The sequence below is a fragment of the Mesocricetus auratus genome, unplaced genomic scaffold, assembly GCF_017639785.1.
Source record: "Mesocricetus auratus isolate SY011 unplaced genomic scaffold, BCM_Maur_2.0 Super-Scaffold_100055, whole genome shotgun sequence".
In the NCBI taxonomy this organism is placed as follows: domain Eukaryota; kingdom Metazoa; phylum Chordata; class Mammalia; order Rodentia; family Cricetidae; genus Mesocricetus; species Mesocricetus auratus.
The window spans coordinates 2,895,001-2,922,166 of NW_024429232.1; the positions used below are offsets into that span (position 1 = coordinate 2,895,001).

The 27,166-nt window shown below is 53.6% G+C and overlaps 3 protein-coding genes across 12 annotated transcripts; all 3 read right to left on the bottom strand.

Annotated features, from left to right (window-relative positions):
• Positions 1–6,804: 6,804 nt before the first annotated feature.
• Slurp2 (secreted LY6/PLAUR domain containing 2) lies at positions 6,805–10,591 on the bottom strand. Its single transcript, XM_040736255.1, has 3 exons — positions 10,475–10,591; positions 7,421–7,525; positions 6,805–7,159 (listed from the first exon to the last, which is right to left on the bottom strand). Exons 1-3 carry the CDS (start codon positions 10,524–10,526, stop codon positions 7,023–7,025), a joined length of 294 nt encoding a protein of 97 aa, XP_040592189.1. The 5' UTR covers positions 10,527–10,591; the 3' UTR covers positions 6,805–7,022.
• A 1,139-nt stretch (positions 10,592–11,730) lies between these two features.
• Lynx1 (Ly6/neurotoxin 1) lies at positions 11,731–16,816 on the bottom strand. Of its 10 annotated transcripts, none has more exons than XM_040736250.1 (5): positions 16,657–16,816; positions 16,272–16,347; positions 15,604–15,763; positions 15,289–15,390; positions 11,731–15,144 (listed from the first exon to the last, which is right to left on the bottom strand). In XM_040736250.1, the coding sequence occupies exons 3-5, from the start codon at positions 15,653–15,655 to the stop codon at positions 14,948–14,950; spliced, it is 351 nt and encodes a 116-aa protein (XP_040592184.1). In that variant the 5' UTR covers positions 15,656–15,763; positions 16,272–16,347; positions 16,657–16,816; the 3' UTR covers positions 11,731–14,947. The 10 variants fall into 10 exon arrangements, with proteins under 10 accessions (XP_040592184.1, XP_012980226.1, XP_040592186.1 ...); XM_013124772.3 differs by having other exon boundaries at positions 15,604–15,780; XM_040736252.1 differs by having other exon boundaries at positions 16,272–16,384; positions 16,657–16,801.
• A 3,104-nt stretch (positions 16,817–19,920) lies between these two features.
• Positions 19,921–21,515, bottom strand: Ly6d (lymphocyte antigen 6 family member D). Its single transcript, XM_005085466.4, has 3 exons — positions 21,368–21,515; positions 20,594–20,692; positions 19,921–20,427 (listed from the first exon to the last, which is right to left on the bottom strand). Exons 1-3 carry the CDS (start codon positions 21,426–21,428, stop codon positions 20,195–20,197), a joined length of 393 nt encoding a protein of 130 aa, XP_005085523.1. The 5' UTR covers positions 21,429–21,515; the 3' UTR covers positions 19,921–20,194.
• Between the last annotated feature and the right edge of the window lie 5,651 nt (positions 21,516–27,166).

A 27,166-nucleotide genomic window follows, 5' to 3' on the forward strand; every position in this document is an offset into this window, starting at 1 on the left:
CCCACTCTTGCCTCTGCCCTGCCTCCTGGCTGAAGTGGTCTTTGTGAGCCTCCATCCATGGTCCCAGGGATCTCTGCTAAGCAGCTCCACTGGGGTCTAAGCTCCGCCCTGCATAGGAGATCCTCATTTGCCTAGGCACTGGACAAACTACTGGACTTTCCAAGCCCAGCATGAGTCAGAGAATTGGCCTACCAACTGTATTTTTCCTCATGACAGTTCTGGAGGGACAGAGTACTAATTAATTTTAGTGGATAAAGAAACTAGGTTCTGAGAAGCTAATTGACTAAGACGAGGTCACCTAGCGAGCCAGGCAGCATCCCAAGCCTGTCTGATTTTGCAAATCATTCACCACCCATGGCCATGACGGCACGGCATTGGGCACAGATGTGCTGAAGTTAACTGGATTACAGAGCCTACTCTATGCCCATGTGTCCTTAGGTGGAACCCAGGCCCTCCACCGCACCCAGCTCAGCTCAGCTCCTTCCTGTCCTCAGGCCCAGGGGCCCCACCTGTCCCCTAGGTGTCACTGTCCCTAGAGTTTCCACCATTGCCCTGGGAGACCCAGGCTGTACCTGGGAAGCTTCCATCACAGGGCAGGAGGAATGCAGCTCAGCCAGGGTCTGGGCTGGCTCTGGATAGGAGGCCTCTCTTTTGAGAGGCCCACACCCTTCCCTTCTCAATTCCAGGAACCTTTGGATCAAAACTTAATTCGTGGCTAGGGTCAAGGCTCAGAGTGTAACCTGATCAAGACTCAGAGTATAAAGGGATCAGGGCTCAGAACCTGTGGCCAGGGTCAGGGCTCAGAATATGATCCGAGTAAAAACTCATAGCATGACCAGGATCAAGATCAGGGCTCAGTATGTGACTATGGTTGGGACTCGGAATTCGAACAAGATCAGGTCTCAGAGTGTAACCAAGAACAAGGCATGGTGATTGGGATCAGGGGTTAGTATATAACCAGGATCAGTTCAGGGTATGACTGGGGTCAGGTCTAATGTGCATCTGGGCTTCGAGCTCAAAGGGTGACTCTGGAGGACGTCCCCAGCACTGCTACTATGCTAGGACATTGTCGGTTCTCTTCTGGGGCTACTGACATTGAGAGGTCATGCTGGGACTGTGACTCAGTCACGTTCCCCCGCTCTGCCCCTCTGCTGCTGGCTTTCTAGGCATACCCAGACTCATCGGGAAGACTCTCCAGACTTTGGACCACCGCCCTCTGGTATGGTGGGCGGGAGTAGCCCTTTAGCAAGGACGCTGCACGGATTCCCACCTCTGCCTCTCAAGGTGATGGCGATCAGCTGCAGAGACGTGGCTTTGATGTCTGGGAAAGGGGGAAGTGGTTACCACCCGGAGCCCGGGACAAGCGATGGGGAGAGGAAGGTCTGGCTGGACAGATGCCCTCTCGAGTTCAGGAAAGCCCTGACTCTGCCTCCCCTGTCTGGACTGAATGCTGTGGCTTCATCCTCTCACACCGTCTCCCAGGGAGCATCTATAAACCCCGTAAGCACCTGTGCTTTGCGGACTGGTGCCCTGGCCCCATCATGAGAGCACGTCATATAGGGACAATTTGTAACCCTGTACCCACCCACAGCCACTCAAGGTTATTCTGGCCATGCTCAGCCTCAACCCAGAATGTTCCACTGAGGGAAAAATACCTACATGCCTTCCTCCCCAGCTAGCCATGGGCCCTCCCGCTGCAGCTAGGCTCTTCTGACCTCGGAAGGCCAAAGGGCTCTGGCTCTTCTGTCCCCCACAAAGGAGAGCAGACAAGTGGCTCTTTTTGCTGTTGTTTTGTTGGTTTCTCAAGACAGGGTTTCTCTGTGTAGCCATGACTGTCCTGGAACTCACTCTGTAGATCAGGTTGGCCTTGAACTCAGAGATTCACCTGCCTCTGCCTCCTGAGTACTGGGATTAAAGGTATTCACCACCACTGCCTGGCCAGATGAGTAGCTCTTAAAATTCCCACACTGAAAAGGAAGTGAGCTCACAAACAGGACTCAGGATGGTACTCTGGAAAGAGGCCACTGTACCCTGTTCCTCCAGGACTTTTCTAGAAGGATGCTGGTATGCATGAGCCCCTGTGCACCAGCTTTGGGACCCATGAGTATTAGTTTCATCCTTAAAGGGGCAATAGACATCTCTGTACCTTTTCACCTACTAGCCAGATGTCAGAAGAATGTTTCTAGAAGGGCAGAGTCTGGTCTCAGGTGAACTAGAACTGCCCCTCCCCACTGTCCCTGGAATCATAACTACCTTAGTTCTCACTGTCTTTCCAGGAGGCACCCAGGAAGATAAACATGGCAGCAATTGTGGTTTAACTGAAGCCCTTCCCAAAGGACCTATGTATGGAGTCCTCAGAAGAAATCATTAAGGATCACCTCACATTCAGACATCTGGCTTCAAACTCCGAAACTGCACTTCAGCCTGCTGGTCAGTCCCTCTCCAGAAAGTCTCCTTGAAGCCTCTGATTCTGCATCTCAGTCACCCTGCAAGGCCACGGCCACCCAGCAGTGGGCACAGATGCACTAGCTGGGTTAGACAAGAGACACTTGTCATAGCATCTCCCCTTGCCAGTGAATTTGTGTTAGCGGCCACACCCCTTTGGGCATGACCAGAAGGTGGAGAAGCGTGGGGCGGGCACTCTCTCTTTCTTTTGGGTTGCGGTCTGGGATCACGTCCAAAGTGCAGATACTGCATCTTTTGGAGTGGGAACGCAGAGGCGATTCTTCACATCATCTGTGTAAGTTGTTTCCTGATAAAACACCCATTTACCATTTCTCTTGGGCCTAGTGAATGCATTGCAATCCCACCCTCAGAAACAGATGTCCACAGAAGCAGCATCTGCTTCCGGTCTGCCGGTTTCCCTCCAAGGAGCCACCTCCCTCAGGCCTCACCCTTGTATCTTTCACCCAGCACTCTTCAGTCCGTGTCACAGCCTTGACGTGAGGCCGTCTCCTGTCACCCCTGCCACAGCACTCCTCTTTCCTTGGACTCCTGTGTGTTGACCTCTGGTCATTTCCCGTGACACTGCCCTATGGCACACGCAGAGACGGTGGCATGGTTCTCGGCATGTGGGACAAGCCTTCTTGGTCTTCTGCCTTTCAGATTTGCTAACACAGACTTCTGCCTTTCCCATAACACAGACTGGCCTGAACCTTCGGTCCCAGCCTCCCAAGTACTAGGGAGCTTCTGTGTGTATTATTTTACAGATTTTTGTGTAGTAATTTATGATTCTCAATTTAGATTTTGCATCTCGTTTATCTTTTTCTTTTGTTGTGTCTTTGTTCACTTGTTTTTGTTTTTTGAGACAATGTGTAGTCCCAGCTGTCCTAGAACTCACTCTGTAGATCAGGGATTCACCTGCCTCTTCCTCCCGAGTTCTGGGATTAAAGGTGTGTGCCACCACTGCCTGGCTATCTTTTCTTTTTAATTTTTGGCAGCTTTACTGACTGTACCTCACGCATTTGGTAGCTCCCACATTTCCAAGTGTGTCAGTTGCTGAGTGTGGTGATGCCCACCTGTAATCTCTGCATTTGGGTGCCTGAGAAATAATTGCCATGGGTTCAAGGCCAGCCTGGGATACGTACTGACATGCTGAAGAGAGAGGGTTGGGGGAGATCCCACTACTGAGCTCAATAGTTTTGACATAGTCACAGACATCTGCAAACTCCACTATTTGGGTTGATATGTTCCATTATCTCAGAAAGGAAACCCATGCACTTAGTTCTTGAACCATCCCTCCATTCCTACAGCATTGGGAAAGGTACTCTTGGTTTTCAGCCAAGTTTCTTGACACGCAGCTTCTTAAAACTCGTGGAAACCCTGTAGCAATAAGAGTTTCGTAATTTTATAAGTTGATGAGTGACGAGTGGAGGGGTACCCCTCATTATTAGTTCCAGGATGGGGCTGATCACCTGAGAGACACCTGCACAATTAGAGGGTGAGGACTTTTATCCCCACCCTAAGTCTCCTCTGCAGACAGGAGAGGGACTGAAAGTTGAACTGATCACCAGTGGCCAATGATGTAACCAATAATGGACACATGATGAAACCTCCATCACACCCCAAAGGACAGAACTCTCAGCCTCTGGGTCGCTTAACACGGGAGATTCTGGGCTTCTTGGGAAGATAATGAGAAAGTGCTTATGTATGAAGAGGCATGGAGGCTCTGGTGTTCCTTAGTGAACCCCCAAGAATTCAGGTGACACTTTTACCCATTTTTTAAAAATCAAGGACATGACCAAAGATGCCAAAAGCACAGTATGGAAAGAGAGTGAGGGATGTGAGATGGGTATAGATTTGAGGACAGAGCCTCAACCTGTACGATCTGATGAGAGCTACACATGGTTGGTGTCTGAGTTGTACTGGAGAATGGCCAGCTGAAGCCAACAGCAGGATTGCTTGCCGGCTGGCAAAAAGTCTGAAAGTTAATGACCCCAGGATGAGAATTTCCTTGTCAGATCCCATAAAACTAGTCACAGGCAGGAAGTTGTAGCGAGAAGACTCCTGTCCTGTCTGGGACAATGATTTTCTCAGGAACCCTGTCATAGGTTCCTTGCTCAACACGCACCCTGTGCTTTGCACGCCCAGCACAGAGACACGCAGACTTCCATATCTGCAGTAATTTAGACAACTGCCTCGGACAGCAGAGTCACCATTGACCATGGTGGCCAAGCCCCTCCCCACGTTTTCAAGACCAACAGACTGCTGCCCAAGCAGCTTAGGAAAGTTTCTCTCACTCACCACAGCCACAGCCTCTGTCACTATGACACGTGTTCCCATCCTAGTGCTCCGTCATCCCCAAGCAAATACTCCGTTCTTGGAGAATCTCTCTGCTATCTAGAGTGACCAAAGAAATGGACAAGCATCTTGGTGGTGACGGATGGTGAATGGCGCAGCAGAAAGACATGCTTTGGAAGTCTCCCCTTGCCCTGCACACCTCCCTCCTGCATCTGTTTCCAGTCTGCCCTAAATTCCTGCTATTTCATGCAGGGTCCTAGAGAACACAGTATTCTGTAGTGTTTCCAAGGGTCAGCTCTGCAGGCGTGTACCTTACTCCTACAGGTTGGTGACTAGGACTTTGTGGCTGGAAGGATGCCATATTGTATGCGTTTGTTCACAGTGATGGGTGTGTGGGTTTCCACCTGTGGCTGATGTCTGTGAATAGCTCTGCTCTGAGTGGTTGTGGCCCAGTTTCCGTGGACATGTTTCCTCTTCTGTGTGTAAGTCCAAGGGGTACCCCTTCCGGGTCATACCGTAACCTGGGTTTAATCATTCAATTCATCATTTGTGATCACAGAGCCATGTTTGAGATCCTTTCTCTTCTGAATGGGCTAGCATTTAAAGAATTTCTTTTTAGCCTTGCAGGAAGGTGAGCCAGCCTAGGCTATACAGTGAGATCAGTTCTCAAAACAAACAAAAGGTCTTTGTTTTTACTTTGAAGTTTTGAGCTGGTGAGGGAGGTCTGGACCCATCTCTTCTTGACTTTACATCTGGGCACGAACGTGCAGCTGGCGGTGCTTCCCCGCCGCCTTGAGCGTCTCCGTCGCTCACTGCCTGAGCTTCCTCTTTTCCATGTTTTCGCTAACGCTGAAGCTCCAGCTTTCTGTCAGTTACTCTCTCCTTGGCTACTGTCCTCCTCACCGGTGTTGCCTTTTACCAGTGTTTATTTCATGAGGACTTTGCCAAATTGAGAACAAGCTAGTTGAAGTCAGGGCCTGCCTCATGTTTTCCGTGAGGCACCAACTATGACTTGCCTCTGTGACTGCGAAACCAAGAGTATGAAGCTTATCCCTAGGCCTGGTTGGGAGCCAGTGAGTAAATATTTACCAAGTAACTTGCACAGATTCTGGGTGTTTAGCTGTCATGTTTAACTAAGGTGGGTGGTTATGCTGTCGGGGCAGCTTACCCAGCTGCCCCAGGGCACAGCTTTCCCCCTTGCAGATTTCTCGTGGGTGCCTGGAGGCAGAGCTCCCACTCAGGGCCACACAGGGCTTGATAGACGGGCAGCCTTCTGGGAGACATAGACAAGGCTAAGCAGGCAGGGACATGGCGGGAAAGACAGAACAGGACAAGGCGCCAGAGACACAGGCCAAGAAGGTGGCAGGGTTCCCCAAGAGCTCCTGACAACAGAGGTGGATGGTGCCAAAAGGGCCTCGGTTAGCGAGCACCACTCCCCCTCTGCAGAGCCTTCCTCCTCCACCTGCCCTGATGTGGGTCTGTAGGAGCGCCCCAGAGTACGGCGCTCATTGGCTTCGGGTCAGACCTCCTTTCAGCCTTCAAGCCCAGGTCAGGGTGTCCAAACCTCTATCAAGGCTGTCCTTCAGATGTCCTCACCCCCAAATTGGAGTGCTCCCCCCTCTCAGCCCCTTGTTTGGGTGCTCCTTGATCCCCCAGTGCCAAGTTTGGGGCACTCTTCTGCATGCCAGTCCTAGGTCAGAGTGACTCTCCGGTGCTCCAGACTCAAGTTGGGGTGCTCCTAAGTGCCTACAGACTCAGCCCCACCTCCACAGCTGGCCCAGAGCAGCATCGGTCATCTGCAGCTCCTGTGCCTTTAGGCCCTGCGTCTACCTGGAAACGGGCAGACTCTGAGCGGAAGAGAGCAGGTCAGTGGAAACGGGCAGACTCTGAGCGGAAGAGAGCAGGTCAGTGGAAACGGGCAGACTCTGAGCGGAAGAGAGAAGGTCAGCGGAGGCTACAGCACACATCCTGGACCAAGGAGGCCATGACTGACCACAGACGGGGCCGCTTAAGGAATTGCCTGAATCCAGTACGCTACTTCCATTGGACAACTCAGATCACGTGATCCAGCTGCTTTTTATTGGGAGATTTGTTGACACAGAGGGTGGCCCACAGCGGATTAGGGCCTCATGTTTGCACCGCAGTGGATTTACACAGGGTTTCACTCTGAACTTTCTGAGGAAGTTATGAGTTGGAGGCTTTGGGCTGGCCAGGTTGGAATGATCTCCAAGGACCAGGCCAGGACACGGTTCTGTGGTCCAGCTGGTAGCGACAGAGTGTGGTCAGTCTTTGTTGCAGAGATCGGACTGGCAGCAAACAATGGATACATGAGGACCCAAGCCCAAGCTGGGGACATCAGGGCAGCCATTGTAGCACATCTTCGTCACCAGGGGCAGGTCCGTGAAGCTGATGGGAGATCCTGGGGGTAAGAGAGAGACCATGGCGCTTCCTGAATCTTTGAGCTGCCCAAACCTCTGTCACATCAGCCACTGTGCTGAGGGTCACCCCAGGCACTGAGAGCCCTGCCTGGCCCTTACCTCAGATAGAGGTTGCCAAACGCCTTTCTACCCTGTCTTTTAGATCTGTTGGCCCTCACATTGGCTCTGGGCTCTGCCTGCCCATTGAGCCAGCTCTCTGTGCAAGAAGGGCGTGCCCATCCCGCCCCTCCCACCACACTCACGGGTGGCAATGATGACACAGTGGGTGGAGCCCCTTCTGCATCTGTACTGGCCGGAGCAGCCTCCAAAGTCCTTGCACAGGTGGCACCGCAGGCCCCGTGTTATAGCTATAGGTAGACAGAGACAGGGGCAGTCGGTGAGCAATTCCTGCAGAGGGTGACACCTGCTCTTGTATCCAGCACCTCACTTCCATTCTCTGCTAGCCCCGAGACTCTGTAGCCCAGCTTCCCAACTGTTATCTATGCTGCAAAGCCCCCCTCCCAGACCTTGGAGGAAGAGCTAAGTGAGACCCTGGTGTTCAGCCTACCACTGTGGGAGATACAGGTAATCGTGTTGGAGCTAGTGGGCCTGTGTCTGTCTGCTCAGAGCACCAAGAACTGGATGGAACAGAGGTGAGAGCCTCTGGGGGAGAGAAGCCTGAAGACCAGGGTGGGGGAGGGGCGGGACCTGAGACTTTAGTCCCCTTTACCTCCAGGAACCTGAGAAGGATCAATTTATACCCTTTGATATAAATGCTCTGTGGGCTGAGATGATGGGGCCTTTACCCAATTAGTAGGGAATCCAGGGCAAGGCCAGGCAGGAGGAAGATGGGAGCCCACTGAGCTCTGTTCACAGTTTTCCTGACAAATGCTACCTCACTAGTCTTGTATTCACCAGAGGGTGCCGGTCAGGCAAGTGGCCTACCATGCTCTCTCTGGATTCCCCCATCTGTCTCTCTGCCTCTTCCCAGCCTCTCTGCATCTCTCGTGCTTCCTTAAGCTCCCTTCCCTGGATTACAAAACCCCTAAGCCCATGCCCACCTCTGGGCACTTTTCAGCAGCGATCCTGAACAAGTCCAGAGCTGCCACTGAGCAGGAAGCTTCTAGGCCCTGTCCCATCCTAGCTGGGCCGCTGAATAGTCCTGGAGAGTAGAGCTCCCCCTGGGGCTCCTCCTACAGCCATGGCTCTACCAGACCTCACATATAAGTATGTCGGTCGGTTCTGGCCTGTCTCAAAGGCCAGGCCTTCATCCCATACACTATGGAGCAGGGGACACGCAGGAAGTCCACACCACAGCAAGGTCCTCGTTTACCATCTTGGCAGAGCAAGCAGAGACCTTGCTAGGGACATAAAAGACAGCAGCAAAAGCCCACAAGCCTGTAGCTGTTCCATGGAAGTTAAATACACTAAACAAACTGAACATGGATTCTCCAGACAGCAGGTGACCGAGGGGCAGGTGACTGGGACACCAAAAGCAACAGGCAAGGTGCTGGAGAGAATAGCATGGACACCACCTCCCATTCCTCTTCCTCTCCACACCTCCTAGCTTTGCCCAGGCTCCTCTCTCCATCATCCATGTGGCACAAGCTAACCTCATAGACAATGTTATTTTCATGACTAAGACTGTCTCCACATTCCTATTCACTAGAGTTCTGGATAGGAATGGGGATCCCTTCCCATTCTCCATTGCCCCACAAGCATCCACCACACGGCACCCTGATGCACTGATGAGTCACAGGAGATGTTTAGAAAATAAATGAATGAATGATCTCTAAGAGTTGGAGCAAGAGCAGGGTCATTAGGACAAAAATAACCATCCCTCTTGTGTGTGTGTGTGTGTGTGTGTGTGTGTGTGTCTTTTCATCAACGAGGCCAGGAAGGTTTCAAAAAGAAGTTGGCTCTGGGTGCAGTGATAGGTCCTGGGGACAGACCCTAGGTCAGCACTTACTCAGAGAGAGACAGAACTTTGGAGAAGAGGGTGAGAGAGACGATGGGGCAGCACTCCACCACGTCCAGGTGCACTGCAGTGTCACCAGGCCCTCTGGTCCCATTTGCTCATTCTGAGGTCAGCTTAGGATGCAACTCACCCTTCCCAGGCTGCTTTGAGCCCCAGGGAGATGGCATTACCCATGGGTGACAGAGCAGATGCCCAGAAAAGATGTAAGACATTGGGTATGCTGAGAGAGACACGTGGAGCCCGGCTCCCTCCAACTTCAAACTATGCAGGCTTGGGGCTTTGTCTTGAGGAGCAGGCATGGTTTCCACGGAGGAAGGGACTGGGAGGTCCCACTGTAGAGTAGTCTCAGGCTTACAGACAGACACTGGAGATAGTAGGGCCTTGGTTAAGGCAGAGAGGGTGACTGGCCCATGGATGAGTACTGCATCTGAAACCTCAACCCTGACAGTAACACAGGTCTCCACTTTGAGCTCAGGACCATCAAAGTGGATTTGGTCTGCCCTGAAGGTTTTGGGGATCACTTCGGGGTCAATAGTTCAGGCTTTCTCAGGTCGGAGAGTTCCCATGAGGCCTGGGCCAAGAAGGGTAAACTATAGCCAGAGATGTACACATTGACCTCCCACCCCACCTTAGGTGGACCCCAAGTCCTGGAGCATTTCCACCCATGAATAGAAACTGAGGTTTTACTAGGTGAGGCCTCTGAGAGCTGGAGAGCTGAGTCTGCTGAGTTTGGAGCATGGGTTACTGATGGGCAATAGTTACTCAGGCGTTGGTTGGGGTTGGATGCAGGAGCAACTTGGTCTCCACTGAATGATGTTAAGGCCAGACACAAGGAGTGATATTTGGGAGTGTCCCTGGGAGGCCACCAGCAAGCACCAGGGTCAAAGTCCCTATTACTGAAGCAAATGAAATTAGGGTATAGAAGCCTAAAGGGACTAAAGTCAAGGAAGGAGGAACAGATAGAACCCAAGCAAGGAGGTAGGAGGGCATCAGGAGAGAGTGGCTGAAGACCAGGTGGGGCTCTGGGGCTGGAGGAGGCCAAAGGAGCAGAGGTGTGCCATGCTTGTGTGTGTGTGTGTGTGTGTGTGTGTGTGTGCAAAGTTGTCACTATGGAGTTGGGGAGGCTTAGGGGTGGGTTTGAAACTGAGAAGAAAGCTGAGGAGTGCACTTAGCGCTGTAGGGTCCAGAGAAGAGGATTTAGGAATCTATGAAGGCAAAGGACAGAGGCTGGGGATTAGGGAGGGTCTTGGTACCCAGGATGAGGAGACAAGAAAGGGGTACCCACAAGGGCCAGTGATAAGTAAGGGCAGCAGGGAAAGTGGCCATACCCCCGACTCACCTAGCTCCATGCTCAAGACCACGGCCAGAAGGAACCAGAAGAGAAGCCTCATGTTCTCCGTGTTAAGGATGAGGCTCACTCCCTGGCCACCCCTTATACCTTCTCGTGGGTACCACTCCACCCTTGGCTCCCATAGCTGCTGGCTCCCAGCCCTGAGTCACTTGCAACCTAGCTCAGTTGGGAGGTGGCAGAGCTTGCTGCTGTGTGGCCTCAGGGAGCCTGGTACAATTTCACAAGCCTTCTTCCCTCCTCTGTGGAGTAGGGATGTCCCAATCATCAGGCCCAAGACTCTCAAGAAATGCTTTGTGCGGGCCGGAAGCTCAGTACGGATCCACCTCACCCTGGAGCCGCACGGGGCATAGCATAAGCAAGCCACCCTCTCCTCCCCTGGCAAGTGTGAATGAAGCTGGGGCCAGGTGAGACTACAGTGTCTTTCTCAGCAGCTCACTCTGCATGGAGCACGGGAGCCAGGTTTGAGAGGTCAGGCTTCAGTCCCGTCCTGGCCCTCCCACGACTAAGAAGCTCTGCAGTATGTCTACACACATGGCCCCGGGACAAGGGGTGAGTGTTGTACTGGCATGGCATCAAGGAAACTATGTCCCGTGGCAGCAGAAGGGAGAAGCAAAGCCTTTGGTCTTAAAAGGTTCCAGGCTGGGGTTAAGAGACATGCGCACATAGCAGGGGCGGGGTCCCACTGCCACTAGGATGGGGCACAGGCATTCAGTCCAGGCGAGAGACCCCATGTGTCTACTCTGGCTGTCCAGGTGGCTTTAATTTACTTCTATGCTTTATGCCCCTCCCAAATTTGGGGGTTTGGGCAGGGCAAAGGGCCAGAGAGTCTGAGAGAGGGTCTGGGAGAGTCAGACTCTTCCTGAGAATTAGGTAGCAAGTGGCATCAGAAATAAAAAAGCCAGAAAAAGGCAGATGTAGCCAGTGTGTGTGTGTGTGTGTGTGTGTGTGTGTGTGTGTGTGTGTGTGTTACCCAGGTCTGCTGGTGTGTGTGTGTGTTACCCAGGTCTGCTGGTGTGTGTGTCTGTGTGTGTGGTGTGTGGTCCTGTCTTTTCCCACTCAGTTCCTCAGCCAGCCCTTGGGTTTGTTGGTCCATTGATGGGAACTGGATCTGCCTCTCTCCGCAGAATGGGAGTGAGTTTTGGAAAGCCCCTGGAGTCCTGTTACTACCATGTTTGCCTTGGCTGGCTCTAATATCAGGACAGGAGCCAGCGACCTTCAGAGAGAAGATAGGTAGGAAAGCAAGATAGACACACGTCCTTCATTTGTTTATTCATTCAGTGGGGGACATTGACATTGGCCACTCTGAAGTATAGGTACATGGGGCTGGCTACAGGAAGGGAACTGTGGCATAAAAGTGGATTTCACATTCTTGCTGGGTGAGAGCTTAGGGTTGACAGGGAAGTTTCAGACAGTAGCATGTATCCATGCGTCCTTTGGGGTCTCCTCTATGCAAGTCCTAGGCTTGGCACTGGCCCCCAAGAGCCAGCTGAGTGGTTACTGCCACTGTCATTTCACCGATGGGATGGCTGGAGTAGGAGCCTGTGCTTGAGGAACCCAGGTCAGGCAGCTGCAGGATGCCATAGTGCTTGCCAGAAGTGACCAAACACTGCAACAAGGGGCCACCCTGGTCCTGGAAATCATTCTAGAGTTTCAGAATGTGAGCTCGCACGCTTGCTGCAGAAGATGAAGAAGGTGGTCTGCCCCCTTCTCTATATGCGCTTTGGGGAGGCCAACCACAGACACGGTGGCAGAGCATGACTCCCCCTGCAGTTTCTCTCTGGTGGGCTAGACCACAGAGGAACGTACACTCTGTGATATCATTGCTCCATGCAGCCCTTCTCTCCAGTGACTTCCAAGCTGCTTCCAGAATGCAATGCCATAGATAACCACTGCCAGCCGCCCTGGACACCATCCATGTTGAGTGGCGAGTTTACCCTAGTGTGGCAACACCCACTGCCTTGATTCCTAATCCCTGACAAAGGCAGGGTCGGTTTGTGACAGCTGATGGAACTTCGTTCTTCTGTCTGCTACTCCATCCCGTGTTCCTTCTCTCTGCATCCGCACACAGGGCTGGGCACCCCTGGCTTACTCCCCAGACCTTCAAACCTGCAGTTCTGATGCTCCCCTCTGAGGCCTCAGTTTCATAAGTCTTGCAACCTTATGCTCTGAGGCTCTCTGGTTTATGAAGTCACGGTCATCCTGAAGGTGTACAGCCTCAAAGAACACCCACGGCTCAAAGAGCACCCACAAGAGAATGGTTGCTACTGGACTGAGGAGGTGGTCAGGTGGCCCAGGAAAACTAAGACCCCTCTGTGCCTCAGTTTCTTTTCCTGTCATGACACCCCCCCACACAGACTTACACTTTGCAGAACTTCTGTGGAGGGTGTAGAGCTGCCTGCAGTGTCACACCACCCCAGGCAGGACTCAGGACAGGCGGCCTGGCACTGTTCCCCTAATTGGCACCTCCTACTTGCAGGCTTGGCCCTGTGTTAATTGAGCACCATCTGGGGCTCTGTGCTAAGCACCGAGGACAGGCTAGGCAGGTATACAATGCTCCCTGTAGGGATAGGTGGCAGTGTGGACACTGTGGGGCCTGTCTGGATGGTGCCATGAGACATGTGAAAGAAACTGCCCCCAGACACTGCAGCACTCTCCGCCACAGGTGATCAAGGGCCTCTGCCACATCACTTCTTGCGGTGGGAGGGAGGACCTGGTCTCAGACATCCTCCCAGTTCCGACCCAGGATGCCACCTTGGCTGGGGACAATGGACTTGCACAAGCAGGGTAATGTTTCCCAGGCCTCACCCACTGAGTCAGAAGTCTGCCTCTGACCCTCCTTACCAGAGCCCTGTGGCTTGCACAGTTCAGTCCCAATGCTGTGTGTGTATGTGTGTGTGTGTGCGTGCAAGTGTGCCTGGACCTCAGGGGCCACCACCATAGCCACTTCTGGACTTTGCAGCCACCGTGCTGAATATGCACCTGTGCTCTGTCTCCCCACTCCTGACCTCCCATGAGACTCAGAGTCTCTCTGGGTAGCCAATGTCCCCTCACCTCTGGGCCATTTCCCACCCAATGCACCTTTGTAATGGGACCACACAGTTCACATTCCTGAGGGTCTGGGGAAGCCCATCAGCATGCTTCTATCTCCCATTCCCTAGTGGTCTGTCCCCAGAGGAGGAAACCGAGGCAGAAAACTACATCATTTTCAGCAGTAGAGCTCAGGACTGCCTAAGAACAGGGAGGAAGGTCCCCAGGACAGGCCTCTGTGTCCTGAGCTCCTACAGTTGGGTGGTCTGAGAAAAGCATTCAGGATGTGTGACCAGGAGGACGTGATGACCAATAAGACTCTCCTAGTCAGGCATAATCCCACTGCACGGACACTGGCCAGCATCCTGACCCCTGGCCTGGGCTAGCTTCGGGGGTTTCCTCAGTGCCACGTGAGTTGGAGTACTAGTCAGAGAGGAGAGTAAGGCCTTCTGGGCCAACTACACTGGCATGAAAGGTAGATCCAGTGTCTCCTAAATCAGGGTTGGGCTCTTCGGAGTCTTGATTCCCAGAAGTCTTCAGTCACAGTCACCCGGGACTTGGTCTGGCCCCCTGTGCATTGGTCTGCCCATCATTTACCAAGAGGCCAGAGGATGCAGAATCTGCCTACAGGACCTAGGAAGCCGGCTGAAGACTGCATTGCTGTCCCGGTCACCTCACTAGCCTGCTCTGATCTGCCTTTGTTCCCTTCCTGTCATGCCCAGAATAGCTCTGGCCTGTGTACAGGTCAGACAAAAATACAGCATGGGCCTCCTGCCCCCGTGTCCCTGCCAGCCTCAAGGCCCAGCAGCTGGTGTGAGGTCAAGGGGCCTGCTGAGATTGGGGCTGGAGGGATCTTAGTAACCTGTGGAAATGAAGCCACTGCTAGCTACCCTCGGCCAAGAGCTGTCTGGACACCAGGTCTGGCAGAGCTCCTGAGATAGCTGGGAATAACAAAAGGCTTCCTCACATGGCCTCCATCGTGGTCTGCTCCGGGCAGCTGCTGCCCTCAGTAGGAGACAGCTCTAATGAGCCTTTGCTTCTAGCCGGTTCATGATCTTTTGTCTCCCTCTAGTAGACCTGTCCTCTCCTGGGTAGACAGAGGCAGGTTCCTGATGCTATGAAGGTAGAATTTGGCCACTAATTCCTTCAACTCGGTGTGCCTGACTGACTGACACCTCCCTCTCCCGCCCCCCCCCTCTCCAGACAGCACTTTCTCTGGTGCACCTGATCCTGGGTAGAGACTTTTAGATCCTTCTGAAAATGAAAGGTTATGGCCTTGGAGTGAGGTATCTGGATTTCATCGATCCTATTTTTAGATAGCCACCGGCCCTTGTTGTAGCTGAAGGAAGAGGGTTGGGTGAAGCGAGAGGGTGCGACTGTGTCTTTTAAGAGCTTTGTGTTTGAGTGAGTGGGTCTGTCTGGGGAAACAGAGCTTTACAGCAAGCTCCAGAAAGTGGTCAGGAGTACTGGGACCAGGGCCAGGGACACTGGGGTAGCAAAGCCAGCCCCATTGCAGAGGTAGTACTGGCAACAGGAGGTGGCAGATGCATGCTTGGAGTAGCCATCGTACACGGTCTCAAAGCAGCTGGGTACACACGACTTCCTCACTTTCATCCGGTATGGGGTGAAGTCTACAGGGGACAGGACACAAAAAGGTTGCAGTGAGAGGATCAGGACCTTGGAAGACTCAGTCTCAGCTTGCAGGTCCACTAGTGAAAGTGGGGTGTCCCTCCCTCTGCCCCTCCTATCCCTGTGCTCCAGGTCACGGGACTCACAAGTACGTGTGGTCATGCAATAGGTGGCCATGGCTGGGCAGCGCATGGGTTTGAAGCAGTTGTCTCCATTGTAGGCACACACGTGGCACTCCAAAGCCTGGGCTGTGGGCCATGCCGGGGTGAGGGGGTGGGGTGTCAGAAAACAGGAAGAAATCCTTTTTTCTGCCAGTCAGACCCCGGCTGTCTCCCACCAACCTCCCATCCCCAACAAGCACCAGGTCAGGACAGTCAGAAGGCAGGGGAACTCGGGCCAGCCTGCCGACTTCCCGCCACTCTGTCCCACAACTGGGTCCCGCTGGCTTCTATCTGCCTTACCCACAGGCAGGCCCACCAGAACCGCCAGGAGCACTGTGAGCAGGGGTGTCATGGTGGCGGTGTGAGAACAGCAGCTGGTCCTGGATGCAGCTCAGGCCCGGGAAGAGGCAGGACATGGAGGCTCAGGGCAGACTCTTGCCCTGCTGGAACTCTTGGTCTCCTAGGGATAAAGCAACCCTACATGGACAATGACAGAGACTTGTGGTCACAGCTGGGCTGGGGCACTCGCCAGGGCCTCCCAGCTCAGTGGGTGTCACTGATCTCTGTTTACCTGGGGATGGGAGGAGGGGGCAGGGTGTGCGGCATTCCAGCAGAAGATCAAAAGCAAACAAAAGGTGAGGGTGGGGGGAGGAGCTAAGGAAGGGAGGAACCGGCAACATCACAGAAAATCGGGAGGCCCTGGGGTCCTTGAATGTCAAACCCAAAGAGGATTTCACCCAGCGGGCGCTTATGAAAACTTGGCAGGCAGTCTCTTCCTGGCAGAGCCCAGAGGCAGGAGACTCTCCAGAAGACTGGAACCCAGGCTTGGTCTCTTTTGGGGGCAGAGGTCCCTCTGCGTTTGCTTCCCCTGCATGGGATCCCCCTCCCTCCCCTGGGCAAAGTGTAGACTCTGCTGTGTGAGTCCTCTGCCACAGCAGAAGGGGCCATGATGAGTGCCCAGGTCCTACCTAAAGACTCTTCGGATACATGCCAGACGATGCTTGCCCAAGACAGAGTTCCACAGGCCGGGTCTGGTGTTTGAGACTGTTGGGGGGATGTGGACCAATATTCTCCTTCCTGTCTATAGACGCGATCCTGCTGGGGTTCCAAAATACACTCCCAGGAGGACCACCCATCCTTCATGACCCATTTCCCTAGTGCCAACCTAGGATTCTGAGATGCTGAATCAGGCCAGGCCTGCAGCTCGGGCGCCTCCTGCCCCCTCTCTCCCGGAGCTCCGCCCGAAAGATTGCAGTCTTGGCTTGGGGAGGACTCCCAGAGCCGCGGGCTGGGTGCGGGGTGACCTAGCCCTTGCCCTTCACCACCACAATCCCTGTAGCCATGGGAACTCACCCGTGGCCTCTTCCAGGTCTCTTCCGCGGTCTGACGGTGAGCCTGTGCACTCTTCACGCTGAGTTTGCACCGCATCTCAGGCTGGTTGGGCTCCCGCAGCCGCAACCGACCCGCAGTGCCTGCTCACTACTGGCTCCGCCCAGCCCCGCCCCAGGACATACGCTCCGCCCCCGAAACCGCCCAAGTCCTGCCCCCAAGCTAACGTCTGTAGGCTCCATCATGAGCTCTCTGGTTATGACTCCAGTGAGCAAAACCTGGGCATCCCCTGGGCATCAGAATGAGCCCACACTTGTGCAGATTCACAGGGACACAGCAGCGATCCTGAGGCCAATGTACACTTCCTGGATATTCTCGTTAGGTTTCATCGAGGCTCTTCCCACACCTGCTGTCCTGCTCGCACAGACCAAACAGCTGGGTGGATGTGCTCACTCTGGGGAGAGGTAACACCTGCAACCCGCTGCACCTCTGTCCTTACCTGGGATCCACAAGGCTCACAGGCTGCTCTCACCATCAAAAGTCCACCACTAAATAAGTACAGCGTGTAACTGAAGTTTTATTTTTATTATTCTGTTTCAAGCAGCCAAAACTTAATAGGTTTTCACAAACCCTACTCCTCCCCACCCCCGTTTTGCGAGGAAGAAAATAACAAGGCCACACCTCCTCTAACAAGGCCACACCTACTCCAACCCAGCCATACTTCTATTAGTGCTACTCGCTCAGACTTTACGGGGGCAATCCCTTCAAACTGTCGCATATGGCGTGTCTTTTGCGAACGCAAAAGGAATAGTGCTTCACCCTGTCCTGGGTGGGCCAGGGATCTGCCCAGACCGTCTTTGGGGGTTGCTGCTTTACGGATGGGATTGAACCCAGAGTTCTCAGATTCTGCTGCTCCTAGGCTTTGTCCGGCTGCTGACTTCAGCTAGGGTCACCATTGTGGTCCTTCGTATCCCTATTTTTGTCATTACCTAACCGCATTGTTGTGCAGGCCTCGGGACTGGGTTCCTGCAGGAGGAACCCCAGGAATGAGGGGCAAGCCTGCTGTTTGACCACTGGCCCCCGGAAGTCTGCCCACACACACAGGATTGTATGTAGCTGGAGAGGACTCCCATCTTGGCATTCCCTGCCAAGGGCTGTGGCCAGGTTGGGTCCTGGTCAGTGGGGGTAAAGTTAGGTTAGATCTAGGAGTACCAGAGAAGCTGTCCAGTGGAATCATAAAGAGGCATCCAGGGAGCTGGACTTGCGATGCCTATAGACTTCAGGTTAGAAGACAGAGCTGGGGTAGGGGACTCCATTACTCTCAATTTTTCTGTAGCATCCTGGCAGCCTCAGATGCTGTTGTGTTCCATAGGAAGCCCGGAGTCCCTGATATGAGAAGGCTGCCCCTTCCCAGAAATTGCCTGGAGCCTGTACACATTTCACTCCATTGTCTGACAGTGGTTGTGTAGCTTTTTCCTCCAAACTGAAACATGGAGGAGGGAGACTTGTTGAGACTCAGGACCTACAGGGAGTTTACAAGGCTCGAGAAGTAAATAAAACTCCTTGGTCTCAGGAAACTCCCAGAAACTCATTAAGATTCATCAGTTCCCCTCACCCAAGATTCTCTGGGTTGGAGATAGAATCTCCCTCTTGTTGAACTGCCCGTGAGATGTACCCTAAGGATGAAGCTTTAATGGTCTGTCACCCAGACTGGAGTGGGCATTTCAGTGATGTGGCTGCATTCCAGTCATCCACGCTGTTTTTTGTTTTGTTTTAATTTATGCGCATTGTTGTTCTGCCTTCATGTGTGTCTGTGTGAGGGGTCAGAAGCCCTGGGATTGGAGTTACAGACAGTTGTGAGCCTCCATGTGGGTGCTGGGAATTGAACTTAGGTCCTCTGAAAGATCTTAACCACTGAGCCAACTCTCCACCCACACTGTTTTAGGTAACCTTTTCACACACACCCCTGTAAGCAGCCTTAGTAAACGCCCTAGGCTTGGCTGCCATTGTCTTGTCATCAGTGCCATGTCTGGGGGTTCATGTCTTACCAGGAAAGGACATGCAACAGTTGTCCTTTGCTTGACAGCTGGATAGCCCTGGGAAAAGAATTTCCTCCCACAGGTGTCTTCCGCTGCCTGACCTACGGGCCACTAGGAGGCGTGCCAGCACCAGGTTTGGTCCTCAGCTCCAGAGAATAGGGTATCACATGTGACTCCTGGGAAGTTTCCTGCTTTCCCGGGGTTGGAGCATGTTAGTCCCCGCCTTTCCCTCCATCTCCCTTCCGCATGGTTGATGAATGTCCTTCAACGTCTGGTGGCTCTCTAGAAGACCTGCCTCTGTAACAGGCTTTGGTGACTGGGTATGGGAGTCTGTGTAAAAAAAAAAAAAACAGACTCAGCGAGTCCAGCACCTTGCTCCAAGTGGGGTCCTGGAGGGTCTCAGAAATGGGACTCGCTGAGTGGACTTAGCAGAGCTCACCCACGCCAAGCAGCACCTCACTTGGACCTTGGGGCTCGGTTCAGGGAGCTTGCATCATGCGCCACCTCTCACAAACCTCTCTCGGAAGCAGCTCTCGGAAGATGCTTTAAGGTTCAGGTGTAGGTGCGTGAAGGGAAGAGGGGACCGTCACCATCCCTTTGACATCTGCAAAGGGCAGGGTTTGCCATGCAGACCTGCCAGGCTGTTAACCCTGTGTCCACCCCTGTGGGCTTGCAGTGAAATTGGCTAGCCTGTTTGCCAGTAAGGAGGACTGCATGTTTGGGTATCTGCTGAAACCTCTCCCTCAGTCAACCTTACAGCCTCACCACACTCACCGGACTGCTTAAATCCAAGCAGGACGTGGGAGCCTAGGCAGCAGCCTGAACCCATTGCACAGAATGGGAAAGCTGGCAGGGAACTTTCCTAGGGTCCCTGGGGCTGTTCGCCACTTAGGCCTCTCCCAGATACCTCTCATCAGCTTATACTGAGTCACCCTTCCCACCCCAACATACACATCTAAATGAGTTGCCACTGAGCATCCTAAGGAATGAGGTCATCCTGGTAGCTAGACTCACCTTAGACCATGTGTGCAGTGCCCTCATAACTCTAAGACTGGGTTCTCTTTACAGTTTTGGGGAAGCAGAATCTCAGGGTTGGGACCCGGGCACGGTGTCCTTCCCACATGGGACTTGGGGAGAGCCTGCCCTTTCCAGGATGGAAATGTCTTTCGGGCCAGGTGCTAGATGCTACTACATGCTGCCAAGGCTTGTCCAGGGTAACAAGTGCCACTCACCACTCCACACAGCCACAATATTTCTAGATCATTTATTTCTAAGTAGAAAAATAAATGGAACGAGTACAAAATCAGAGGGGATGGAGTCATGTCTGTCCCCCATCTTCCATGCTGGGGAGCGGGTAAAACCTTCCTGTTCTGGGGCAGAGACTGTGTTATGTCACTAGTTCTTGGTGCCCTCCAAGACCCAGTCCCCAGCCTTTAAAGGAAGTCCATGTCATGGCCACGGAGGAAGCCATGGGGACCCTGGGAACCAGAAAGGAAGGGTCAAGGAAAATGCCAAGCGGTGTGTTACAGGCCAAGAGTCATGAGGGCGAGGAGGCCCAGGCTGGTTGCTAGGCCCAGGGCGGCATTGCTGGACAGGGCGCATGCAGGTGCAGCGTTGTACAGCCTCTCGTTGCACAGGTCACCCTGGCAGCATTGTATGACCCAGGAGCCGCTGCTGATCTGGCCCTGCTGGCTGTTGTTGGAAGTGCACGAGTCTACACAGTCTTTCTTCACCAGATTCCCCGACAGAGCGTCCACTGCACACCGGAGAGGAAAAGGTGTCAGGCCTGGCTTGCCATGCACCCTGCCTCCCACAGAGCATCCTACACTCTCAACCACCACCATCGCCATGACTGACCCATCTCCAGTATCGTGCCTAGGGCTGCTCTCTTGGCCCTGAGGGGTACTTGGACCGAGACTCACCTGTGGTGACGGTTTTGCAATACTGGGAGTTGGCTGGGCAGATCTGGGGTTGTTTACAGTTCGCGCTGCTGCTGCATACATGACAACGGAGTGCACAGGCTGGAAATTGAAGGGTCAGAGAGTCAGTCAAGTAAAGGCCTTTGCTGTGACAGAGTCTTCTGTCATTTGTCACCCCAGCTCCTGCCCTGGACCCCACAAGGCTTATGTCATGTGTCTAGCTCAGAGAGTGTCTGGATATCCCTCGGAGCCCTGGAGAGTTGTTCTAACATAGAAGGTGTTCTATCCTGTCACCTCTGTAAGAGATGAGGAAGCAGAGAGGGTGCAGAGTGGAGAGAGCACTTCTCTGATGACCTTGGGATGGTCTTTGCTAAGGGCGCTGCTGTCCCCATCCCAGTGGTTTGAATTCCTGAAGAAACTGGAGCAAGAGGATCTTGGCCACCCCAGGGCTGTCCAGGATGGATGTAAGTGGGGATGGTGGGAGCCCCAGTTCTCCTCTCTCTCAAGACACCCCCAGTTCTCCTCTCTCTCATGACACCCCCAGTTCTAAGGGTTAGCGCTGAAATATTGCATTTTTATGATTTCATTGAGTTAAGACGTTAAAGTCATTTTGTTTTAAAGAGGCAAACATCCCTCAGCATCAGCATTCTCTAAGCCTAAATTGCAGCTTCTAGTATTTGATGACCTTCTTGTCAGGTACAGCCTGCCAGAGGCTGAAGGTCCAGTATCCAGGCAAAGCTACCCACCCCTTCCCAGTCCCCAGGTGCAGCCTCTCACCTGGGCTAGTGACTGCAGCCACAGCAAGAAGGAGTAGCAGAGCCGTCTTCATCCTAAGCATAGGTCTGGAAGCAGTGGTGGCTCTTCCTCTCCCCAGACCTTATAGATGAGGCTGGAGCTGTGGGAGGAGTGAGGGCCTGCCTGACAGCAGCATGCTAATCAAGGTTCACCCCACCCTTCCTGGACCAAGTCCAGAAGACCAGAACAGGCTTGGCTCCTGCCATTTGGAGGGACTGAGGTTCCTAGCCCCTCACCTCTGGGGCCTCCCTGAGCAGGGCTGGCTGTGGACAGAAGCCTTAGGCTGTTTAGTCCCTGCGTCAGACCCTGATTCTGTTGAGTCCCCATCTCTCCCACTGTGTCTCTGTTTTTCTTGTCCATTGCCGGCCTATTCCTGGGTCACACTGTCGTGGACTTGTACTTCTGTTACTCTCCTTGCTGTCTACCGCTGGGTAGTTCCTCCAGCTCCAGCCCACACTGGCTATCTCCATACCTGCAGGTTGGAAGGCGTAGAGCTTATGTTCCTCTCTGCTTGGAGTTCAGTGCTAGGGTGACCCAGTGGGACCTTGGAGCAAGGAACCCCAAGGAAGCAAACAGTCCTTGCTGAAGATATGGAGGTGACTGTGGGGCAGGGCTTCGGGGAGCAAGGGGGGTCTATGTGTGTATTGGGCATGGCCAGGTTAGGGCTATGAAGATCCTAGACCTTGTGAGCTTGGCCATCCCAGGAGACTGGGTCGGGACAGGGTAGGACAGGACCAACTGAGGAGCAGCGCTGTGGGAGCCTCTCATGGCTGCAGAGATTTGCATCCCCCACTTCTGCTTCCCTCTGCTTGGGCCTCAGGCCCCATTCCCATCAAGCCCCCACTCCATCCTTCACACAATGGTAATAAGAGCACTGACACTCTCCCACCTTATAAGTATTGCTCTGTCTCCCTGCCTCGCTCCCCTGTGCCTGAGAACCCCTCAAGGCTGACTCCCAAGAGCCTAGGTAGGTACTAATAAAGGTCTCGGCCACACCCTCTGGGCCCACCTTTGCTCTCTTTGCATGCATAGAAGACATTGTTTGCCCTGTGACTCTAGTTATTAGCAGAAAGGTATTAGCAGAAAGCTGTCCCCTAGCTACTGGTTCTGTCTACTCATCTGGGGGTAGCGTGGGTGGGTCCCTATAGAGTCCTCCTTCTGCCCCTGTCCTGTGGGTCCAGGCTATCAGCAATGGGCTAGGTAGAGACAGAGGTCAGTCCTGGGCCTGTTTTCCTGTGCAAACAGATGAAAAAGCAGCGACAGGCTGGGCAGGTCAGGGCCTGTTTCAGGGAGGGTCGGCTTGGGCCAGGCTGAGGTTCTTGGAGCCCTGTAGACCTTGCGCCAGTCAGGCCTGGGCTCTAGACCCTTGGGCCCCACTCTCTGGGCTAGCTCGCCCCTGAACTGAACAGAGTGGGGTAAAGGTAGGACTGAATCGAGAGCCCTGGGGACTTTCATGTGCTTCTTCTTGAAATGATTTTTGGACTTGGCAGTGTTGTGTTAATGTAATTAATCTGTATCAATAAAAAAGTCAGGACTCAAATACTGGGGTAAGAACCTGAAAGATCAGAGAACAGGGAGCAGCCGCCAGTTGCTTCCTACCTCCCTCGTTCCGACATCCGAAAGGGCAGAGATCTTCTTTCTCTCAGCCCTGCCTTACCATTTCCAGTCTCTTCTCTGTCTATGGTCCTCCAAACCTCGATGGTTAATTTCTGGTCTGTTAGTGGCTGGCCCCGCTCTCTGACGCCAAGCAAGCTTTTTTTTGTCAGAACACAACCAAATATCATGCAACATGGCAGGATGCGGAGTCTGGGAGGGTCTGGGATAAGAGCCCCTGAGGAAGGCCCATCTCTGTCCCATGCTGTCCTCTGTGTTTCTAGATAGAGCTGGGATCCCTGGGGTTTGCTTAGGGCAGCTGGAATGTCACAGGAAAGGCCCACCCAACCCCAGGCTCTCCCTGAATACATCAGATACAGAGAGAATGGGTGGGTGGAGAGAAGGGAGTGTGATTTCAAGCCCTGGGAACCGAGCTTAGGTCTCCGTGACAGGGTGGTGACGGTGGAGGAAGCTGACTCATTGCAGGGCAAAACAGGGTTGGAGCTTCTCATGGGCTGGATGGAGTTGTGGGGTCTGGGAATGAAGGGCAGACCAGAAGTGGGGATCTGAACCTGGCAGTGGTGGCGCGCGCCTTTAATCCCAGCACTCGGGAGGCAGAGGCAGGCGGATCTCTGTGACTTCGAGGCCAGCCTGGTCTACAGAGAGAGTTCCAGGACGGACTCCAGAGCAACACAGAGAAACCCTGTCTCAACAGACAAGCAAACAAAAAAAGAAGTGGGGGTCTGGGACTGAGACCCAGAGCAGTATATGACAGACTTCATGCTCAGACCCAGGGTAGGAAGAGGTACCTGCATGCTGGCATGCCCCAAGGTACCTCAGGCTTCATGGTGGCCATAGATCTTGGAACTGGAAGCCGTAGGTGAGGTCCATGGTGGGGTCCATGGTGAGGTCTATGATGAGGTTCATAGTGGGAAGGGTATTTGTCCCTGGCAGGATTGCTAGGAGGATGTGTCAGCCAGGTATCCCCATCTGGGACCCAGCAGAAGTGTAAAACAGTCACATACTATACCTTTAGGAGAGAGTGGGTGGCAGGAGCTCTTGGGGCTACTGGGACAGTCAGCAAGGGTCCTGTTGGAGGTGGCTAGTACTTGGAGTGGGCACAGGAGCCCACCATGTCCCTTACGTCTGCCTCTTGCACCGCTTCTCATGTGGACAGCCCCTGCTTTGAGATCACGGGCCCTCCCACGGCTTGTTCGTAGCTCTTGGGGCTGTGGCTGAGACATGACTTCTACCTTTGAGATGCTGGCAGAAGATTAATACTCGGGAGGTGGAACGAAGGGACATAGGGCAGGGAATGCTGTCACCTGTCCCTCTGGCCTGCCTGCTCCCTGACCTCAGCAGGCTGGCCAGGAAGTTGAGGGACAAGCCTGGACATTTGTCTGGAGCAGAGGTCTCCCTGCTCATGCCCCTCCCCCTTGCATTCATGTCGGTGACACAGGGATCGTGAGAAAGTGAGAGGTCCAGAGGGAAGGCACAGCCCTTTAGAAAGCGCAGCCCTGGGCCCTTTCCCGGCCTGAAGAGGGCACTCAGTAGACAGGTCAGATGCCTAGGCTGAAGGTGTTGTGGCACCTTGGGGTATAAAGACAGGCACAGCTCAGGGCCCCCTAAGCCCCCTGCACTTCCAGGCACTTTACTCGCCCATTCATAATATTCTATAAGGACCCACTGTGCGCCAGTCGCTACTGGTGGGACAAAGATACCCAGTGCCATGTGTAGCACACTGCATGAGTATGGCAGCTGGAGAGGTGGGTGGGGTGCGGAGGCACCATAGGAGGGCTTGCCAGGGTGGATCTGTGTAAGCTGGAGCCTGAGGGTAGGTGGCTGTCAACTGGTGGGGTGGACACCAGCCAGCTGAGCCCCAGCTTCCCATGCCCCGCCCTAGTTCCATCTCCTCTTCTGCAAGGCACGCAAATGCTCTGTGAGTCAGACACAGAGAGGGGTTGTTTCCCTGGGGCCTATTCTGTCTTTAATCCCACAGGTAGAGCCTCAGATGATACAGGGATGGGCAGAACCTTGGCTAGTGTCACTCAGGAAGAGGAGCCATAGCTGGGCCTGGCCTCTGGGCCTAAGGACCTTCTTCCACACCCTTTCTTCTGGCTCAAGAGTAACCTTTACACATGGAGTCACAAATCTAGACATGGGTACTGCTCATCTGCTGTCTGGAACCTGGCATAGTTCTGCCACACCTTAAATTATTCTCTGGGACCCTGGCCACCAGCAGCAATTCTCTAAAAGTATCTCTCTATCAATCATCCACTCATGGCCCAACCATGTACCCATGTACACATTCATTCACCCATCCCGTTTATCCATTTATTATATGTCCACTCACCATACATCATTACATCATCTCTCTGTCCCCATCCATCCAACCATCTTAGCATCCACCCACCCATCCATCTACCAATCCTTTCCCCACCTACCAAGCTACCCATTTACCCACCCTTCCATCCACTTATCCTCCTATGCACCCACACGTCTATCTGTCCGCTTATCAACTCACACATCCATTCATTCACCCATCCCCCCATCTTCTACATACACATCTGTCCATCCATCCGTCCATCCATCCGTCCATCCATCCGTCCATCCATCCATCCATCCATCCATCCATCCATCTATCCACCCCATAATATGATGACCAGCCACGCATACAAGGCAGAGTCCTGGTGTGACAGAGCTCAGGTTTTCTGGATGCTATTCAGTACAGACAGCAAACCGAGCTTTGAGCAGTCAAGTGTGAACGAGGGCTGCGGGCGGAGCAACAGCGGCTGTGCTAGACTGAGTGGTCCAGGAAGACCCAGGGGACCAGCTTTTGTGAACAACGGGCCGAGAATTGTGTTGAGTTCGGTTGCAGGGAGAGGGGGTTACTCATTACTCCATGATGGGTGACTGCATTGAGTGCTTGCCAGTTTCTCACCTGCGCCCCAACAGCAGGGCAAGCTCTTGACGATCCCTGGGACACTCCCAGAGCCTTTGAGTGAGTTCTTACCTCACCCACGAACCCCTCCTCTATGACTCAGTGTAGACTTGCTCCCAGTGGAGTCCCACAAGGACTGGGGAAGTGAGGTCTCAGCTTGTTCCAGAAAAGGGATACTTGACCTACAGCATCTCTGCCCTCTGTCCCTAGCCTGTGGTCTCCATTGATGTGCTCTGCTCTCAGGAGACTAGAAGCTGCCCTGACCGAAGAAAGCTGAGATTGCCAAGGACGGGAGTCCAAGTCAGCAAGGCTAAGGGTGGTTGGTTGCTCAGGGCCTGTGATACACAGGTAACTTGAAGGATGGGAGAGGACTTGGAGAGAGAGTCTCCAGTCCTACCCTAGAGGGAAAGGGATGGCCTCACACACCAGTGCTCTATTGACCTGTCTGTCATCAGTGCTATCCTTGGGGCAGGGGCTGTCCTCATGTGTGTGGAATGGCTGGGGTGGAAAGCTGGGCTCCGCTTCTTCATCTTCAGGTGGTTGAGGCTGGATCAGGAGGCTCAGCCAAGTACCCTTAAGGAGTCCACTTGCATGCTGGATCCAGGGCAACGGTGTGTTGCTTGTGAGGGGTTTTCATAGTGCTGTAGTCTTCTCTGGGTGTGGGGGCAGCCCCAGGACAGGGAGCTTCACTATTGTAATTCCAAGAGCTTCAGAGATCAAGAGGCGTGGCGTCTGTACCCAGAGTTATGTAAGAGCGAGGAATGGGCAGGTCCTTGGGGTGCAGAGATGCCAGTGCCCAGAGTAGAGGATGCATCATGCAAGGTCAGATGGCCAGCTAGGCAGATGCAAAGGACACAGACAGCACTGCCTTCATTCCAGAACTCTCCACTGACTGTCACAATGGATTTAACCCCAGAGCTGACCTTCCGTTTCTGGCTCCACTATAAGTTGTATCTTAGCCTGAACCCTAGGGAGTTCTAGTTGCTTCTTCCCCACCCCAGCCTCTGTTGTGCTGGGAAGGTAGCACCTCAACGGTGCCAACAGTGACACTCCCTGTGAGCATCAGCCTCTTCCATCTACACCATCTCCAGACCCTGGGGCCCATACCTGGCTGTCTCTACATCTCAGTCAAACCCATGTCTCTCGGGGGGGGAGGGGCTGTGGCTATATCCCCAGCTCCGCCATCTTTCCCTCACTTCTTTTAGAGCCAAAGCCCTGGCCCTAGGCATGACTGGCTGGAGTCCCTT